The sequence below is a fragment of the Peromyscus leucopus genome, chromosome 15 (genome assembly GCF_004664715.2).
Source record: "Peromyscus leucopus breed LL Stock chromosome 15, UCI_PerLeu_2.1, whole genome shotgun sequence".
Taxonomy (NCBI): Eukaryota; Metazoa; Chordata; class Mammalia; order Rodentia; family Cricetidae; genus Peromyscus; species Peromyscus leucopus.
The window spans coordinates 19,645,452-19,666,919 of record NC_051076.1 but is presented as its reverse complement, the minus strand read 5'-3'; the positions used below and the strand labels follow the sequence as shown (position 1 = coordinate 19,666,919).

The window sequence follows — 21,468 nt, the reverse complement described above, 5'->3', positions numbered from 1 at the left end:
GGTACTGTGTTCCCCAAAATATTGTGTACCCTAATAAACTTATCTGGGGTCAGAGAACAGAAAAGCCACTAGATACTTGGTGATAGCACACGCCTTTAATCCTAGCATTCCAGAGGCAGAAATCCATCTGTTCAAGGATACAGCCAAGCATGGTGACTCACGCCTTTAATCCCAGGGAGTGGTGGTAGAAAGCAGAAAGGTATATAAGGCGTGAAGACCAGGAACTAGAAGCATTTGGCTGGTTAAGGTTTTAGGTTTTGAGCAGCACAGCTCAGCTGAGAGCCATTTTGATGAGGACACAGAGGCTTCCAGTCTGAGGAAACAAGATCAGCCGAGAAGTTGGCCAAGTGAGGTTAGCTGTGGCTTGTTCTGTCTCTCTGATCTTCCAGTGTTTACCCCAATACTTTGCCTCAGGTTTGATTTTATTAGTAAGACCATCTAAGATTTCTGCTACACCCAAGTCCCCTACAAGAGCAAGTGCACTTAACCGCTGAGTCAGCAACCCCGCCCCAACTTTTAACCTCTTATATACAAAGGTCCATTTATAGATTCATCAGTGCCAAGCCTCAGCTGCTTCCCATGACCCCTTTATCTTCAAAACCAGTTTTACATGGGTGACTCTTACACTCCCAACTTCAGGTGTGAGCACAAGGTACAACCTTGGCTGCCTCTGGAATACAGCTTCTGTGAACTGACTCTGAGGAAACACTTCTCAGAAGATTTCACCTCAACAATGCTGGTCTCTCCCCCCACCCCAAAACCCCACCCAGAGACAGGGTTTCTCTGTGTTGCCCTAGATGTCCTAGAACTCACTTTATAGATCAGGCTGGCCTCGAACATCAGAGATCCACCTGCCTGGCCAGCACAAAACCTGTAAACCTGGGACTCCAAAGGTTGAAGCAGGAAAAAAATGCTTGTCACAAACCTGTGAGCCCAGCCCTGGGACATGGGGAGTCGGGAGCAGGATGGTGAGGTCAAGGACATCTGCAGCTAGAGAGTTTGAGACTAACCTTGAACTGTATAAAACCTGGTATCAAAAAAATAAAATCTAAAACACAACTGCTAGCTCCTGCTGAGGATGAGCTGGGGTGGGAGCCTCCTGCCTATGATCCCAGCACTCAAGAGGCTGAAGGCAGGAGGGTTGTTTCAAGTTCAAGGCCAGCCTGTACTACCCAGTCAGCATCAGAGGACCTTGCTACATAGTAGTGCATCTGACTCCAAAGTGGAAAATAAATAAATGCCGTTTGTTTCAAATTAGTATGTTTCAATAATTATTTTGCAGTATTTCAGTTTTAATTTTTTGTTGTTTGTTTTCAAGACAGGGTTTCTCTGTGTAGCCCTAGCCATCCCAGTTTTAATTTCTTTATGCTGTAAATATCAATAGATAAGACCCACATAAACAAAACCTTTGATGCCAAATATGGTGGTCTATGCCTGTGTTACCAACACTTGGGAGGGGGCGGCAGGAGGATCAGCAGCTCAGTCATCATTGGCTACATGGTGAGTTCCAAGCCCGCTTGGGCCATAGACCTTGTCTCAAAAACAAACATGCCATTGTCCTCAGCAGCTTTTTTAAATCTTCCCACTGAACCTGTTTTAATAATTTTTAGGCATGTAAAAGAGCTGCCTCAAAAGAGAGCATACATGAAGTGCAGTCACAATCACAGGCTTTACCTGGCCACTTTGAGTCCCGTCACATGAAGATCAGAGGCAAACAAGAATTCCACAGCTTACAGAAGATTTCCAGACATCAGAAACAACAGCAAAGAGCAAATCCAAATGCAGGGAATAAACAGGCAGTCCAATGGGAAAAAATCTGAGTCTCCATGACAAGGGAAAAAAATAAAAACCTGACGGCAGGTAGCTGGCCAGTCCTGTGGGGACATGGGGGTTCACCATTTGGGAGAGCAAGGATTAATTTCTATTGATAGAATTACTACTGGAGAAGTCTGTACTGTACTGACTTCCAGGCAATATCCTCTACCCCTGTCCCACGTGACTCTGTTCTTGAGCCCTCCAAACAAGATCCAAACAGTCTGGAAATGGAGAACAGCTTACTGCTGTCCGAAGAGCAGGTCATCCTGCCTGATTAAGAATGTCCTATGCTGGGGGCTGGAGAGGTGGCTCAGAGGTTAAGAGCACTGGCTGTTCTTCCCAAGGTCCTGAGTTCAATTCCCAGCAACCATATAATGGCTCACACCCATCTGTAATGAGATCTGGTGCCCTCTTCTGGCCTGCAGGTGTATATGCAGACAGAACACTGTATACATAATAAATAAATCTTTAAAAAAAAAAAAAAAAAAGAATGTCCTAAGCTGCGGCAATCACATGGACCGAAGGTTTTCATCCTGTCTGATTGAGTGTCTTCTGCTGTGGCATTCACATGGACCAAAGGTTTTCAGGTTCAGAGCTCAGCCACACAGCCCTTTCTCAAACCTCCTTGAGAAAGAAAAAAATCAAAACAAAAAGAATTATGACTCCTATCTGTGAAGAAAGCCTGAAGTCATGTCCACAGTGTCCTTTTCCACCTAATCGTCAGTCTCTCCACTCATTTATTCCGGGTCTCTGACCCTCAGGTAAACCATTAGCTATTACCAGGAATGTGCAAGCCCTGATTTCAAAACAGTCAAATAGTTCTAGCCTATATGGAAAGAGAAACTCTGTCTCAGGAAAAAAAAAAAAAAAAAAAAAGGAAAGTGTGGTAGTTTGACTGAGAATACCCACCCCACCATAGGCTAATTGATATACGTGGATGCTTGGTCCCAGGTTGATGAATTGATTGTGAAGGATTGGGAGTAGGCATGTCCTTCGAAGAGGTATGTCACTGGGGATGGGTTTTGAGGTTTCAAAAGCCCATGCCAGGCCCAGTCTTGTGTGTGTGTGTGTGTCTGTGTGTGTGTGTGTGTGTGTTGTGTGTGTGTGTCTGTGTGTCTGTGTGTGTGTGTGTCTGTGTGTCTGTGTGTGTGTCTCTCTCTCTCACCCTGTCTGCTGCCTATGAATCAGGATGTAAAGCTCTCAGCTATTACTCCAGAGCCATGCCTGTCTTTTTCCTGCCATAATGAACTAACCCTCGGAAACTGTATACAAGCCCACAATTAAAGGCTTCCTTTTATGAGTGCGTTGGTCTTATGTCTCTTCACAGCAATAGAACAGTGACTAAGAAAGAAAAACTGAAAAGAGCAGGATGCTGTGGCCTATAGCCCTGGGGAAGCTGAGGCAGGCTGTCCATGAGTTCAAGGTCAGCCTACGGTACAATACGTTTGGAGTTCCCGACCAGCCTGAAGAGAGCGGCTCAATTGGTTAACTGCTTGCTATACAAGTATAGAGCTGAGTTCAATCCCTGAGGACCTAAACAGAAGCCAGGTGTGGCGCACATTCTTGTCATCTCAGAGGTAGAGAAGCTGCTAGGGAGCCTAGTCTACTTGGTGAGTCCCAGGACAGTAAGAGAGACCCTGTTTCAAAAAAATAAATGTGGACAGTGGCTGAGACTATGCACTCAAAGTCGTCTTCTGGCATCCACACATACACACACAGAAACACAGAAAGAAAGAAAAATGAAAAGGCCTTTAGTCAGACACATGCCTTTAAATGCCGGCACTCAGGAGGTAGAGGCCAGAAGACCAGAAGTTCAACGTCAGTCTTGGCTACACAGCGAGTTCAGGCCAGTCTGGGTGGCATAAGCCCCTGCCTAAACGACAAAAAGACCTTCGATCCTGTCATGCTGCCACATTCACAACCCATCGCTTTGCTCGAGACCCCACTCCCTAGCTTGGAGGCTGAGGTCTGCCATTCCCCCTGCCCTTACTTACAACCCCGAGTTCCTTCCCCTCCGCCACATCACACTCGCCCAACACTCCGGGGTCAGTGCAACGCCCAGAGCCCGACATCTGGCTACTAAGCCAGGCAACAAGCACTGCTCACAGAGGTCAAAGGAAAACAAGTTTTCGTGGCCCCACAACACTTGACATCAAGCGCACACTTCAGCGGGCAACTCCTCCTTCTCTGCTAGGAAATGATTTCGACCCTCCCAAATCTGATTCACTCAGCAACCACCTCCTTGGCTGTCCCACACCTTCTTTTTTAGTTTTTTGTTTTGGTTTTTTGGTTTTTCAAGACAGGGTTTCTCTGTGTAGTTTTGGTGCCTGTCCTGGATCTCACTCTGTAGCCCAGGCTGGCCTCGAACTCACAGAGATCCGCCTGCCTCTGCCTCCCGAGTGCTGGGATTAAAGACGTGCGCCACCGCTGCCGGCCGGCCTTTTTTAGTTTTTTAAAATGTATTTCTTTTATGTGTATGGGGGCTTTGCCTGCATGTATGTCTGTGCATCGCATGCACATGCCTAGTGCCTGCAGAGGCCAGAAAATGGCATTAGAGTCCCTGGGACGGGAGTCACAAGCAGTTGTGAGCCACCACGTGAGTGCTGGGAATCCAACCAGGATCCTCTAGAAGAGTAACTAGCACTCTTAACCACTAAGCCATCTCTCTGGCACCAAAAAAATAAAATAAAATAAAATAAAATAAAATAAAATAAAATAAAATAAAGCCCATTTCAGTGTTTGAGTTCGTCTTTGAAATAGGGTCTCACTGAGTAGCCCTGACTGGCTTGGAATGTGCTACCTAGACTGGGCTGGCCTTAAACTCAGAGATCTACCCGCTTGCATCTCCCGAATGCTGGGACTGAAGGAGTGTGACACTATGCCTGATTTTGTCTCGTCCCTTTGAAATCACTGCTGCTGGCTTGTCCAGAGCCCCTGCCCACCATAAGACATGAAGCTATTCCCCGTTGATCTCCAGTCAGGTCCAGTTCTCAGCCAAGACAGACTTCGCCGTCTTACAAAACTATGTTCCTCCATTGCCATGATGGCCTCAACACATACATTTCAACTCAAATGTGGCTACCTTGTTTTCTCTTGAGTATGATGTGCTTTGTTCTATAACTCATCTTTTTCTTAAGTATCTACCCTAATAAAGAGCCAGGAAATTTTATATGTATCAAACATCTCAGTCTTTTCCCGTTAACATTCAGATTTTGAGCATAGCTCCTTACCAGGACTGCTCTGAGGGGCTGCTTTGAAGGGGTTTTTCCCCCAAGGTCTTCCAGGACACCCTGGATGCCATGTAGCAACGCCTCAGATGCTGGTATCTCTCTGTATCCTCACTGTTCTCTGCGGCCAGGAGTGGCCATCTCATCCTTTGGGGCGTCATTGTGCTCCCATCCCTGGTACCCATGGTTCTGACTTCAGAGTCCACAGCCACAGTCCTCTGTCATGATGCCTGCTCCTCGCTCAGCCACTGGCCTCCTCCATCTACCTCTGTGGTCAGAATCCCTTGCTGTACCTGTCCCCCTACCCAGCCACTCCCTTCCACCACTGTGAGCTATGGCCTGCATGGCTATGTCCTCTCGTGAGTCTAAATAACAGGGCTGGGGGTGTGGCTTGGCGGCAGAGCACTAGCAGGTGTAAAGCCCTAGGTTCCACCCCCAGCACTACAGAAAAAGAAAAGAGATCCCAAATAAAGAGAAAAAGGAGGAGTAGCTTTTCAAACGCCCACTACTGTACTATTACTACCCGTCCCTCACTCCATTTAACGCCCACCATAACCGCAGAACGTTGGCCAGACGAGAACAGTAGGAGCATGTAATTCCCATAATGTGTTTACCCTACATCTGCCCACTTCTCTCCACAATCCACAACAGGCAGAAAGGGAAGGCCTTCCCACCTCCAAGTCCTCCTCTTCCCTCCCGGGAGGCAGAAAGCTCTTTAACCTACAGAAGGAACAGTTAGAGTTTGTCCACAGACGGTATTGATATGGAAGCTGAAGGCAACTCGGTCGTTTCTAAACTATCCCCAAAATACTGTCCTTCGACACATAAACAATCATCATCTGCTGTGTGCTTTGTGTGCTAGAGCAGAAAGGTTACGAAGACCTAGAAAAACAAGAAGATTGCAGCGGCGCTGTCCAAGGGCAGAGTTTTCCATTTTCATTTATGTGTATCTATGTGTATGTACGCCATGTGTGAACAGATACCTGCAGAGAGCAGAAGGGGAAATCAGATCCCCAGGAGGTGAGATTACAAGTGGTTGTGAGCCTCGTGACACAGAGGCTGGGGATCACACCCGGGTCGTCGGGAAGAGCAGGAAGTGCTCGCTCTTAGCAGCCTCTGAGCCATTTCTCCAGACCCGAAGGTGAAATTTCACATTCTGCATTTGACCAGAACAAGCTGAATGTCAACGCAGTTCATTTTACAACCCATCTTTTGAAGCAGCAGCAGCACACTAAAAACATGTGCAACGGCAGAGAAAAAACAATACGAATGATCTCAATTCACAACTGCAATGATTCACAATTTCATCGTTTTCTTTTCCGGTTGCTAGGCAATCACTCTACTCGGAGCTATGCCCTCAGCCTCTTCACTGTCTGTTCCATTCACTACATGAAAACCCAGAAGCATTCATTAAAGAAAAGAACAAGGGAAGTCAGGAGGCAGATTCAAGTTTCTCCATTAAAAAAAAAAAAAACGAAAACAACAAAAAGCCAGACACACTAGTACATGCCATGATCCCAGCACTTGGGAGTTAGAAGCAAGATCAGGAGTGCCAGGTCATTCTAGCTAGTGGCAAGCCATCATGAGCTACAGGAAATCCTGTCTAAAAATAAACAAATAAATGAATAAATGCATAAATATGTACTAATCAAAGCACTGATCAAATGCAAAGGAAAGCAAACAGAATTTTTAACAATAATTTATGGACACTAATGAAGTAATTATAATATCTGTTCCTTTGTTCTATTTTTATCCCCTCCCCCCAAATGCTACACAGTCCATGTTTTATTACATAGTTGTATAATAATTCAAATAAAAGACAGAAAGGTTTACCAGGTGTGGTGGCGCACGCCTTTAATCCCAGCACTTGGGAGGCAGAGGCACTCGGATCTCTGTGAGTTCGAGGCCAGCCTGGTCTACATAGTGAGTTCCAGAGAGGAAGGAAGGGAGAGAGGGAGGGAGGGAGGAGAACAGTTTGCAAGCTGGGCATGGCGGGACACACCTTTAACCCCAGCAGAGGCAGTCTGATCTCTGTGAGTTCAAGGACACCCTAGTCCCCATAGTGATTTCCAGGACAGCCAGAGCTATAGAGAGAAACCCTGTCTCAAAAAAAAAAAAAAAAAAACCAAGAAAAATAGTGTTGGGGATTTAGCTCAGTAGTAGAGTGCTTGCCTAGCAAGCGCAAAGCCCTGGGTTCGATCCTCAGCTCCAGAAAAATAAAAAGATTTTGTAAAATAATTCTGCCAGACACTCATGTAACAAAATAAGAGCTTATGTGCAGATGTAACCAACCGTCTTATTAAATAAGAAATACAGAACCAATGCAAAGAAGAAAGCCAAGAGGTCAGAGCTAAGAGCCAAAACCTTACCCTTCCTCCTGCGGTGGTCCTACCTCTCGGAACCAGAGCTAATTCCTGTGTGTCTGTCTTTTTATAGTGTTTCTGTTCTGCCTTCTCATTGGTTGTAAACCCAACCACATGACCGCCTCGTCACAGCCTGACTGTATAGACCTCCAGGTTTTCTATTGATTGGTATTGGTATTAAAGGCGTGTGTATCCAATGCTGGCTGTATCCCTGAACACACAGAGACTTACCTAGCTCTGCCTACCAAGTGCTGGGATTACAAGCGTATGCCACCACTGCCCTGCTTTCCTATGGCTTGCTAATAGCTCTGACACCCAGGGCAACTTTATTTATTAGCATACAAATAACATTTGAATGCAAATAAAATATCACCATACTTATGTATGTTCTGCATTAGGGCTACAGAAACTTAACAATTCAAGACTTAAGAGTTTTACAAGTGATGATGGATGGATGGATACATACATACATACATACATAACTTCACATACAAAGAAAGGAAAACAGAAACTTATCCTGCAGGGATGAACATTGAGTAGTGTCGGCAAACCTCATTAAGGATGTACCACCATTTCCCTAACTAGATTTTCAGGCTGCAATGATTCTCAATTAGGCAACCACAGAAATGAGTGTGCTACCCGAGGAGCTATAACGCCAGTGATTATGATATACCTACCACCTGGCAACCCAAAGTAAGCACAAAGCAACTGTTTTTGTGTAAAGAATTAATAAGCAAGTATCTATTAACCAGCATGAAGGACGCATCTGTTTGGATTCGTGGCATTCGTTTACAACACTGAGTACACCTTTTAACCAAGACCAATACTTTCTCAACTTTCCTGTCAATTAAGACACAAGCAGTGGCCCGCGTGGCAGGCTTTCTTTGAGCCCATCAACCAGCTCACAAATCATGGCATGGAGATTTCTTATTAGTTATGAATGCTTGGCCTTAGCTTGGGCTTGTCCCACTAGCTCTCATAACTTATTTTAATCTGTTTAACCTACGTTTTGCCTCAGGGCTTTTCACCTTTCTTGCATCCTGTATGTCCTACTCAGTGTCTGGTTGGCTGGCGCCTGTCCAGGGCATTTCCCTCTCCTTCTCCCTCCTCCTCTTCCTCTCCTCTCTTCTCTCCTCCTACTTATTCTCTCTGCCCGCCGGCCCCACCTAACTATTGGCGGTTCAGCTTTTTATTAGACGAATCAGGTGCCTTAGGCAGGCAAAGCAACACATCTTTACAAAGTTAAACAAACGCAGCATAAACAAGTGTAACACATCTTGGCCTAGTTAAAGTAATATTCCATAACAGGCCTGAGCATAGCTGATCTAACAAAGTGAACAGATCCCCAACAATAGTTATTTTCCCAGCGAGCAGCAGCAGGGTCCCTTGTCCTCGGTGCTCGTGAAATGTGCAGCAGAATCCATTTACTACAGAGCCACAGAAGCTGCCCTGCCCAGACTCCGGCCCAGCCACTGCAGCTGACTTGGTACCTACCCATCTTCAGGTTTCTCCCGCCTTCGAGCAGTGCCGAGAACTCCCCAACAGCATTTCAAGGAAACCCCTTTTTGTCGCTGAATCACCAGGGTTCCCGGAAGAAAAATGGTAAAAGTAATGATGTACTATGGTAAACCAAGAGGCGCCGATGCCCATAAAAGGCTCATGCACTTCCTTCTGGAAAATGGGCAATTCCCTGTCGCTCATGATTCTCAAGACCAGCTCTGAGAACAACGATATGTGTTGTGCAAAAATGTCAGAGTGAAATCCAATATTTCGTACAATAAGAAAAGTCAATAAACTTAAAATTTTTAAAAAGAACAACTCTTGGGCTGGAGAGATCTCAGAGGCTAAGAGCACTGGCCGTTCTTCCAGAGGACCCAGGTTCAATTCCCAGCACCCACATGGCAGCTCACAACAGTCTGTAACTCTGGCTCCAGGAGATATGACACCCTCTGCAGGCAAAACAGTAATACACATAAAATAAAAATAAGTAAGTCTTTAAAAATTTTTAAAGACCATCTCTGATAACTCCATTACTAATTTGTCACTGTTTATGATCCAACTGTTCCGTTCCACCCACTGGAGAACACAGCAGTCAGGCAATGTCCATGAGGAGGCCTCCTACACTGTCCTTTGTAGCTAGAGTTTTCCTGCCTTGTCCACAGTCAGGAAAAATCTTTGTCACCCGCCAGTCCCACAGCCGCTCAGACCCAACCAAGTAAACACAGAGACTTATATTGCTTACAAACTGTATGGCCGTGGCAGGCTTCTTGCTAACTGTTCTTATAGCTTAAATTAATCCATTTCCACAAATCTATACCTTGCCACGCAGCTGGTGGCTTACCAGCATCTTTTCATGCTGCTTGTCAGGGTGGAGGCTGGCAGTGACCTTCTGCCTTCCTGTTCTTTTATTTGTCCTCTCTGTTAGTCCCGCCTATACTTCATGCCTAGACACGGCCTAGACACGGCCGATCAGGTTTTATTTATTGACCAATCAGAACAACTTGACATACAGACCATCCCCCAGCACAGCCAAGTGCGGACCATCTCAGACACCTGCACTCAGGCCCGTGGTCCTAATCATCCTCTATGCGGACCTGCTGGGTAAAGCCACAAGGAACCCAAGAACGGGCTCCCACGGCACATGAAGAACACCCCACAGCAGTCCTCACCACTTGATGGTACAGGACTTAGGCGGTAAGCCCTCTGCTATGGAGTGAGGTACACTGACACTCTGAACTCATTCCAAAGTGGACAGCATAATGAAGGGTCTGTGAGAGAAGGTGTGTGACGTTTGAGGCCAAGGAATGAATTGCTTTGACTACACTAACTTCAAGATGCTCTCTCCTCCACAAATCGTGTGTGTGTGTGTGTGTGTGTGTGTGTGTGTGTGTGTGTGGTGTATGAATGTCATTGCTATCATTACCAGAAAATAACAAATAGGATTAATGTCTGCTAACTTTAAAACGCAAACCAAAGTCTTCAACTGTCAACCAAACAAGAACATTGTAGAAGTCGGATAGTGATGGCCATTGCCTTTGGGAAGTCGAGGCAGGTAGCCAGGCTGGTCTGCAGAGCAAGTTCAAGGGCAGCCAGGGCTACACGGAGAAACCATGGGGGGTATATATTGTGGAATGAACAGAGAAGCTAGATTACTCCCCCATCTCTATCCACCCCAACCACAGACTGATGGGTCTGGAGTCAAGTACAAAATCAACCTACCTATCTCAGAGTCCTTACCCCCAGTGCATGGTGGGAATCCGGTTTGTGTTGACAGAATACAAATCCTATGAATACACATGTATGTTATACAATTCTATACATAGTAAATCACCTTACATTGATACTGTGCTTCCAGACTTCCAAAACACTCACATAAACTGTTGCATCTGCACATAGGTGGTCAATTACATTTATCCACGCAACCACTACATGGCGAGGCACACCGTGAATCCTCCGTATCTTACGCTGCTAAGAGTACATTGTTTGGATCTGTATTCTGCTCTCTCGTTACACTGTGATTCTCATTTGATCGGCTCTTTAAGGATGTCTTATTCATCTTCCTATGCCTAAGCCACACAAAACCCGGACCATCAAAGTGCACCAAAAACAGCAGGCTTCTCTCTCCTTCCGCAAGGCTGGTCAGGTGGGGCCTCAGTTCCGAACCTGACGTACACACCCCTGCTCCTTCCCACACCCACCCACCCTTGCCACTTCTGATTTCCACGACCGATGAAGCTCGTTGCACAAGATACGGATGTTTTGTTCCCTAGCAAAATTATCTACTGCCCAACGCTTCTCCTTCATCTGCACCACTGGCTCCCCCAAATCCTGCTGCAGCCTGGGGTGCTGCAGGCACCCCACAGAGCCGACCCCGAGAGGTCCATAGCCACCCGCAGAGCCATGCACCCCGTGTTCGTGCTCCGTACGTACCCCAGGAGACAGCGATCGCAGACTACGCCACGACTCCCCTTGCACACAGTGTACGCCAAAGGGTCAGAGCGGAAGAGCAGCTCCCCGGGGCGTAGTGGGACCACAGCACGCAGCCCATTTCCCCGGTCGGCAGTCTTGAACTTTTCCACCTTCAGTGGCTCCATCCTTCCACAGATCTGCACCTCAGACCCGCACAGCGTCCCTCAGCTCGAGTCTCGTGTTTTCTGACTGCGCGCCTGCGTCCTGCGCTTGCGTACACCAGGGGGCGGGGACGAACGCTAGCAGGTCCTGTGAGCATGCGCAGAAGGGCCTACTACAACCTGAGTTGGAGTGCTGTCTTCTCGTATTTTATAGTGAGATTTCTTTTTTCTTTTCTTTCTTTTTCCTTTTTAGACAGAGTCTCAATGTGTGTAGCATATGCTGTTCTGGAACTCCCAATATTGACCAAGGAGCCTGCCTCAGCCTCCTCACTTCTGGAATTCAAGGTGCTCTCCACCACGCCCTACTTATGCTAATTTTAATGCATAGAGAAAAGTTGATAGGATCATGGTCGTGACCTGCATGTTCACCACCTAGATAAACAATTCTTAGCATTTGATGTTTCAAATCACACCATCTGTATGTGTGTGTGCCCATATTATTGATGAACCACTTCAGAAAAATGTTTGTCGAACAGTTTGAAAGTATGTTGCAGTCAGGTCTTGAACTCAGGAGGTCTTTATTCTCCACATCTTGAGTACCGGGATTATGGGTGTAAAATCTCCCAGCAATAGTGCAAGCACAGGGCCTGTCTGAAAAAGTCAGCATTTTCGAGGAGGTCTGCTGCATGAACAGCTGTTACCTACATCACACCATAGAATTTTTTTTTTTTTTTTTAAGACAGGGTCTCTCTTTTATGTAGCTCTGACTGTCCTGGAATTCTGTGTAGACCAGGCAGGCCCTGAACTCACAGAGATCTACCTGCCACTGCCTTGAGGGTTAAAATTAACGGTGTGCCCTGTCACGCCTGCCCACCAAAGGATCTTGTACACACTTACCCAGGCCTCCTGGCAATCCTGGAGACCAACAAGTTGAAGACTAGCCTCAGTAACAGAGAAATACTGTTCAAACTAATTTTTTTTCTATTAATGATTTCTTACTTTAAATCGAATACTCTGTTGATTTGTTTATGGCCACATCTCACGATGTCACCCCAGCTGACCTGCAACTCCGTATAAAGCAGGACAGCTTGGGATTCAAAGAGATCTGCCTCCTGCCCCTGCCCCTGCCTGATCAAAGGCATGTGCCACCATACCCAGCAATACTCGCTTTTTTAGGAAGTAAATTTTAACTTTATTATTGAGCTAGTGTGTGTCTGTGACATGTGTCCTTGAGTGTGAGGGAATGCATGCCTAGGTGTGTGTGTAGAAGTTAGAAGACAATGCTGTGGAGAGGGTCTCACTGTTACACCCAGCCATATCACCAGCCCGTCACTTTTTCACTTACCTGTGAATCCACTATTTTGTGATCTGGCTTGTGATTTCCATTGCTTCATCGCATTGAGCTTGGTGCTGGGAATAGAACCCAGGACTTTGCATGTCCTGAGTTTGATTTGTTATAAGTAGTTCACTACAAATTCTTTAACGTTACTGTGTGACTTTTCTTAATACAATGTTGAAGGGGGGGTTATCTCACCTTTAAAATCTCAACATGTCTGCCTCTTAGAAATGGCAGGAAAGCCCCCATGACTCCTCAGTAATAGGTAAATAAGACCTGACCACATACAACAGACATGGTAACATGGTTTATCCTACACACTTTTGAATGTTTGATGTGATTTCTATTCTCAATCCAAACATTCGCTTTTATACTTGAACCTGTATTGTTTTGTGGACTTTTTATGCCGAGGATTGAACTCAGGGCTTTGTACTTGCCAGGCACAATTACTCTATGGGTTAGAGGAATGCCACCTCCAACCCATGTACCACTTTACTGAGCAACAATCTTGTTATACCAAATAAATGAAAGCAAAGACTCAAATGGATACATTTCCATCCGTGTCCACGGCACAGCAGTATTATTCACAGTAGCAAAAGCAGAGCAAAACCAAATGTCCATCGGCAGAGGTATGGAGAGAGAAAACGTAGTACATGAACATGCAAGAATATTATCCTGACTTTAAAAGGAATGAGATTCTGAGCCGGCTAGATAACTCAGCAGGTAAAGCGCTTACAGCCGATTCTGACTGCCTGTGTGCTGTCCCCGAGACCCACAGAGTAGAGAGAACCGACTTGCCACAAGAAGGTCCTGTGGCCCCCATACACAGTCTCTCACACAAAAATAAACGTAATGAAATTGTAAGTGATGAAATCCCAACATACGTGGCATGAAAGAGAAGCCTTGAAAACATGATGCAAGGTAAAATACATCGGATGCAAAGGACAAGTGTGAGGAGGCAGGCCAGACAAATGCAAAGACCTAGTACAATGGCACTTGGGGTGGGAGCCGGGACAGAGGGAGGAGGGTCACGAAAGCAGCAAACAGGGGTGGAGTTTCTGTTCAAAACAATGAAAAGTTAGGGAAACGCACAGAGGGACTGGACAGACAATGAAATGTGTGTACTTAATTGTTGGGGACACAAAGGTCCTTGTGCCCACAGATCAATAGGGACACCAGGAATGTTAAAAAAAAAAAGAGGGGCTTCTTCTCAGTAGAGGAGATAAAAATACCTGTTTTCCCACCCAAGAGGCTGGGAGTAGATTATTGTTTGTTTTTTTGTTTTTTAGAGACAGGGTTTCTCTGTGTAGCTTTGCTTCTTTCCTGGAACTCACAGAGATCCGCCTGCCGCTGCCTCCCTAGTGCTGGGATTAAAGGCGTGTGCCACCTTTATGTTATCGATCTGCTGGCATCTTGTTGCTCCTTTGTCAGTGGTGGCTGGCATCTCTCCCAATTCTGCCTTTCTTCTCTCTGTATCTCTACTTGGATTTCCCGCCTGGCTGTAAGCTTTCTTGCCATTGGCCAAAGCAGCTTTATCTATTATCCAATGGGAGCCACACATATTCACAGCATACAGAAAGACATCCCACAGCACCCCATAAACCCTAATTGTAAGTTTAATGCACTATTTTATTAGCAAGAGGTAAATTAAATAGTAGCAATAAATGTTTAATATAGAATCAACCAGCAATTTGAGTAATAAACTGAGTGAACAGTTAACCAAGAATTACTGAATTATTTTAAAACTTTTTGATATACCTTCTCCGGAAGCTAAAATATTTTCTTCAAATTTTACAATATTTACTGCACATGAACACCAGAGTCTTCATTTTATAATAATACTAAGGTTCAGTTTTCTAGCTTAAAAGTCATCAGTCATGCTAATTTCAGTAATTATTCTCTTTTTTACTCTCTTTTTAAAACTTTTTAAACATTTAATTTACTTTTATTATGGGAGAGTGTTTTGCCTCACACATATATCTGTGTGCCATGTGTGTGCAGTGTCTTCTGAGGTAAGAAGAGGGCATTGGATCCTGTGGGACTGGAGTTACAGAGCCACCATGTGGGTGCCGGGAATTGAACCTGGATCCTATGGAGGAGCAGCCAGTGCTCCTTACCAAGCCATTTCTCTAGTCCCAGTTACTCTCTTCTTACAGGGATTTAAAAATGTAAACCTGTGCTAGGCTCATATGTTTGCAGGCTTGGGCCCCAGTTAGTGGAACTGTTTGGGAAGGAGTGGGAAGAGTGGCCTTGTTGTAGTGGGTGTGGTCTTGTTGGAGGAGGTGTGTCACTGGGGGTGGGCTCTGAGGTTTCAAAAGCCCATGCCATGCTCAGTCTCTCTCTCTCTCTCTCTCTCTCTCTCTCTCTCTCTCTCTCTCTCTCTCTCTCTCCCTTTACTTTTCTGTATCAGCTTCTCCTACATTCATTTTCACTCTCCAGCTTTTTCTTAGACAGAGGGCCAAGGAAAAACTTTCTTGTCTAGAAGCTTTAGAATTTCACAAATAAACAGGGCATGACATAACACACTTGTAATTCCAGCACTTAGGAGGCAAAGGTCAGAGGAAGTCCTAACTTCATTGTAGCCAGGAAGTGAAAGAGAACAAGAGAATGGACCAGAATCCCAACATCCTCTTTGAGGGCACACTTCCAATGACTTAACTTCCTTCTACGAGGGCCCACCTTCCAAAGGCTGCCAACACCAACAGGCAGCTAGGAGAAGGTCAGAGCAACCTGTTGCTTTGTTTGGAGAGGTGTGCATGTGCACAGCAATGTAAGTAGGTCTCTCTAGCTGCTGAGAGCATTTTTGGGAAAAGTGCATGTGTGTAGCTCTAGCCAAGCAGGAACCCAGGTTGTCAAACTATTTCTAGGCTTACCTACTATGCTGGCTAGTTTTATGTCAACTTGACACAAGCTAGAGTCATCTGAAAGGAGGGAGCCTCAATGAAGAAAAATTCCCCCATAAAATCTGTCGGGCCAGGCGGTGGTGGCACACACCTTTAATCCCAGCACTAGGGAGGCAGAGCCAGGTGGATCTCTGTGAGTTCGAGGCCAGCCTGGGCTACAGAGTGAGTTCTAGGAAAGGTGCAAAGCTACACAGAGAAACCCTGTCTCAAAAAAAAAAAAAAAAAAAAGAAAAAGAAAGAAAAAAAAAGCTGTCTGTGAGGCATTTTCTTAATTAGTGATTGATGGGGGAGGGTCCACGCTATTGTGTGTGGTGCCATCCCTGGACTGGTGGTCCTGGGCTCTATAAGAAAGCGGGCTGAGCAAACCATGAGGAGCAAGCCGGTAAGCAGCACCTCCCCCCATGGCCTCTGCATCAGCTCCTGTCTCCAGGTTCCTGCCCTGCTTGAGTTCCTGTCCTGACTTCCTTCAGTGATGGACTACGTGGAAGTGTCAGCCAAATGAACCCTTTCCTCCCCAACTTGCTTTTGGTTATGGTGTTTCATCGCAGCAGCAGTCACCTGACGAAAGCACCTGCCTTGCTGAGAGATTACAGGCACAAAATGCAAATGGTCCTTTTGTGGCCCCAATTCAATTAAAAGTTAAAGTTGCCTTTGGAGTTGGGGCGTGGCTCTCCTCTAAACCCACACATACTCATTGGAGGAAAATCCAAAATCTTTGTCTCATATCAGCAGAGTCATCTGGTTCGGGACAGAAGAAACCCAAAATAAGGAAGTAGTCTATTGACACTCATCTCCTAATCCTTCGGTTTTCATTTGATTCTTTAAAGTTTTCTTTAAAAAAAAATTATTTATTTTTACTTTATGGGAATTGGTGTTTGCCATGGATGTCACGTCCTCTGGAGTTACAGACAGTTATGAGCTGCCTCGTGGGTGCTGGGAATTAAAACCTGGTCCTATGGAGGAGCAGCCAGTGCTCTTAGCCACTGAGCCATCTCTTCAGTCCCCAAATTTTTCTTAAGGTATAATTATCTCAAAATAAAATTATGTATATATAAACTTTCTGTCATGATATTAGTGATCATATGGAGTACTAAGTAAGTCTGGAAATAAGCTTCATATAGCTTTCTGTATGTGTTTTCAGGTTTGAGTCTGAAGCATGTATGTAACTAGGAACTAAGTTTGTACCCCGGGTATACTTGATGGATTATGGCCTTTTAGCCTTTTGGAGATCTGCTTGTAAATGGAAAAGGAGCCTTTTGTTCCAAATGCCAGGTCCCAAATAAGCACATAAAAGCTTATATTAATTACAGAATGCTTGACCTATAGCTCAGGCTTGTTACTAACTCGCTCTTACATTCAAATTAATCTATTTCTATTAATCTATGTCTTGCCACTTAATCCGTGGCTTTACTGGTCCTCTGGCATCTTGCTTCTTGGGCAGTTGGCTCCTGTCTCCTTTGACTCCGCCCTTCTTCATTCCAGTCCTCAGATCAATTGTCCCACCTAACTTCCTGCCTGGCTACTGGCCAATTAGCATTTTATAAGAAAATGAGAATAATACATATTTATAATGTAGAAAGGGATCATCCCACAGCATCTGCTGAATATGGCATTTAAAATGTTTATGTTTTCTGCAGTGAACCATGACCATTCCTAGCACTTTGAGGTCTTCAAGAAGACAATGGGGCCCTACAATGACAAATCCACCTGGATTGTGGTAACACCACTAAGCTGACAAACATCACCCAAAGATCAGCTTCACACTAGACTGCTCAGGACAATTTCTAGATGGCTAGCTGAGGCGGTCCAGCCGCATACACCAGTTGGGACTTCAGTTAAGCCCAGCACTTTCCCATCACACAGACTGGACAACAAATCATATATTTAGCTTCCCAGGACTTGGCCATTATCCCAATTTTATCAGGGTCCTCTAAAGATGCTGTCACCCCCAGACAATAGGTAGTAGTTTTCATTCTGGAGAGATGGCGTGGGAGGATTTTGGTTGTTCTGTGAGTGTGGATGTTTGTTATTGTTTAGGGGCTGGTTGTAAGTTGTTATTGGTCATGGTTAGGGAGGACACTAATCAAAGGTTAGATTAAGAGATTTCTTTCTTTTCCTTTCCTCTATCATTCTTTCCTTCCTATCTAGTGTTGAAAAAAGAGGGGGAGGGTTAGGAGATGAAAAGAAAAAAAGGGGGGGATAAAGGAATAATAAGATAAAAGGGGACTCCGCCTGTGCTCTGCGAAGGAGAAGGCCATGCTTCTGTTCGCTCCTCCGCCATGGCTCGCGGCCCGAAGAAACACCTGAAGCGCGTGGCTGCCCCGCGTCACTGGATGCTGGACAAGCTGACCGGCGTGTTCGCGCCCCGGCCGTCCGCCGGCCCGCACCGCCTGCGCAAGTGCCTGCCACTGAGCATCTTCCTGAGGAACAGACTCAAGTACGCCCTCACGGGCGACGAGGTGAAGAAGATCTGCATGCAGCGCCTCATCAAGGTCGACGGCAAGGTCAGAACCGATGTGGCCTACCCAGCCGGCTTCATGGATGTCATCAGCATCGACAAGAGCGGGGAGAACTTCCGCCTGGTCTACGACACCAAGGGCCGCTTCGCCGTGCACCGCATCACGCCCGAGGAGGCCAAGTACAAGCTGTGCAAGGTGCGCAAGGTCTTCGTGGGCACCAAGGGCATCCCGCACCTCGTGACGCAGGACGCGGGCACCATCCATCCGCTACCCCGACCCGCTCATCAAGGTCAACGACACCGTGCAGATCTCGCTGGACACCGGCAAGATCACCGACGCCATCAAGTTCGATACCGGCAACCTGTGTATGGTGACCGGAGGCGCCAACCTGGGGCACATCGGCGTCATCACCAACCGGGAGCGCCACCCCGGCTCGTTCGACGTGCTCCACGTGAAGGATGCCAACGGCAACGGCTTTGCCACCCGCCTCTCCAACATCTTCGTGATCGGGAAGGGCAACAAGCCGTGGATCTCTCTTCCCCGAGGAAAAGGAATCCGCCTCACCATCGCCGAAGAGAGAGACAAGAGGCTGGCGGCCAAGCAGAGCGGGTGAAGTGGACTCCGAGGGACATCGGGGCGGTGGGAGACATTTATATTGGTTTTTACTTCAAGTTTTAAACAGCATGTTGAATTAAAAGGGAAGCATACTTAAAAAAAAAAAAAAAAAAAAAAAAAAAGATAAAAGGGTAGATTATTGAATCTACTTTTAAACTGGAAAGTATAACTGGAAAGTCTCAAATATTTTACATTGATATGGATTTTTGTATATTGATACAAATTTAAGGTAACTTTTGTTACAACATATTGTATATATGTTTCTACTCCTGTTTAAGGTACTGTACCTATGCAGTTGATTTAAAAATATAATGTAAAATTCTAGTCCTTGAGACCGGGCGGTGGTGGCGCAAGCCTTTAATCCCAGCACTCGGGAGGCAGAGGCAGGTGGATCTCTGTGAGTTCGAGGCCAGCCTGGGCTACCAAGTGAGTTCCGGGAAAGGCGCAAAGCTACACAGAGAAACCCTGTCTCGAAAAACCAAAAAAAAAAAAAAAAAAAAAAATTCTAGTCCTTGAAAGCTATATTACAAACTGTTTAGGGTAATTAAGAAATGTAGATTAGTAGTTAGTCACCTATAACAATCAAACTTGTGGTCATGTTAGGTATGTTTTCAAAGTTAAACACATATATTTTAGATAGACAGGTAGTCTTGAATCACTTCAGAGATCTACAGAATATGGCATTTAAGATGTTTTAACAATGTAAGGCTTTTCATGACAGTGAGACATATCTGCTCCTGGAAGTGCCAATCTACTTCAGAGAAGATGATGGGCATTGAAGAACCTCCATATGGAATTTGCTTTAAATGTGGCAAAGCTAGCCACTGGGCAAGAAACTGCTCTTGCTTCGACTGCTGACAGTATGCTGTCCACACTGAACAAGCAGGACACAAAGGAACTCAACTGCCAAACTTTGCCAAGACAAGGCAGGCCAGTCCTTTAAAATTCCTGCTTCACAGAAATGTTTGTCAATTCTGGGCCTGTAGGCTAAAGATGGATGCCCCAACATTGTAGAGGAACCTTGGGTGACTGTCTAGGCACTCAGCTGTTTCTGTCATTTCTATAGTTTTGGAAGCTGTTTGCTCTGCACTTCCTGTTTAATCAGGTAATTGTATATCCTTCTTAGGTGTTTGATGAGGTTGAAGACTAGATAGTTATAGTTTTCCTTGTTAACAAATTCAGAAAAGAAACTCACAAAAGAGATGTAAAGTATATAAGGTTGAGAGACATAAAAGCGCAAATTGTTTATCTAAGAAAATGTTTTGAGGTATAAAAATAATAGTTTTAGGTTGATAATACAAATTAGGATTGAAAATGGATTAGGTACCAAACTTTCAGCTCACCAAAACAGAATAGATAATGGAGTATATTCTCTGAATTTGCCAAATGCAAATGAACTGGACAGTGTGAATGTAATTCTTATCTGATAATTGTTTTTACTGTATATAGTTTTTCTGTATCAGAGTTAAAAACCTTCCCTTTTTATTTAGACGAAAAGAGGAAAATGTGTGATACTTTGATTGCCTTCTGACGTTCCTGAGTGTGGCAATAAAGTTTGCTTTGAATCAGAGGGTGTAGCTAGCTAGCTATTAGCTGATCAAAATCAACCATAGAGGTTTTGGAGTACTGAAGACAGACAAAGAGACAAAGGAAGTAGTAGAGCAGGGCTTAGAGAAGATCTTGGTCCTTTTCAGATTGAGGAACGAGAAAGAAAGGTCATTGGCCACTTCTCTGATCTTTCAGGTTCTTACCGTGGTATCTGACCCTGAGTTTTTATTGATAAAGATTAGATATAAATGCTCCTCCACCTGCCCCTGGCCCCATCACCACTCAGGCTCAACCCTCCCACCTCAGCACCGCCGCAGCTGCAGAGGCACACCACTGCACTTTGCTCTCGAGTTTCAGTTACAGACAGAACCACTCCCTGAAAGCACTGACTACATATGATACAACTAAGGTAAATACATTTGGGATCAATTTAATATTTCATTTATGTATTTAGAAGCAAAAAATTATAAAATATTATGTAAAAACTTTATTTCTTAAAATGTTTAAAACCATACTAAAATTTAAACATTTACATTGTATAGTGCCTGATAATCCATTTCAACATACTGAACGATAAACTAATCCCTTTCTGAAGAAAGTTTAAATTGTTTTGTTTGACAAGGGCTCTTATTAGCCCAAACTGGCCTCATACTCACTATATGGTTTAACTGAACTGATGGGTTCTCTACTTTCCAGGTCCCTGGCCTTGCACCACCATGCCGGGGCAATCAGTTTATTTTCTCAGGTTAACAGTACAGAAACTGGAGGAAGATGGGAGCAGGTGGCAATGGAGAAAGCTGTGGGATTTAAAGATGTTTGGCCAAATGGCTTTTAAGAAAGTAAACAAAACTACAACTGACGCCGGGCGGTGGTGGCGCACGCCTTTAATCCCAGCACTCGGGAGGCAGAGCCAGGAGGATCTCTGTGAGTTCGAGGCCAGCCTGGGCTACCAAGTGAGCTCCGGGAAAGGCGCAAAAGCTACACAGAGAAACCCTGTCTCGAAAAACCAAAAAGAAAAAAAAAATACCTACGGACCTTTACAGTAAATACAGTTTTGTTTTTTTTTTAATTTCCTGTGCTGGGGAGCACATACTAGGTATGTGTTCTAACACTGATCTACAGCAGACAGTAA

General features: G+C 45.1%; 1 protein-coding gene and 1 pseudogene across 1 annotated transcript in view; one reads left to right on the top strand and one right to left on the bottom strand.

The window, feature by feature from the left end:
* Positions 1–11,597, bottom strand: part of Smyd3 (SET and MYND domain containing 3) — a 575,124-nt gene extending 563,527 nt beyond the window's left edge. The window contains exon 1 of the mRNA XM_028865490.2: positions 11,336–11,597. Coding sequence (XP_028721323.1) covers positions 11,336–11,499 — 164 coding nt within the window. The 5' untranslated portion in view covers positions 11,500–11,597. The remainder of the gene's footprint in view (positions 1–11,335) is intronic.
* Positions 11,598–17,978: 6,381 nt separating this feature from the next.
* LOC114690718 lies at positions 17,979–18,883 on the top strand (annotated as a pseudogene).
* Positions 18,884–21,468: the final 2,585 nt, after the last annotated feature.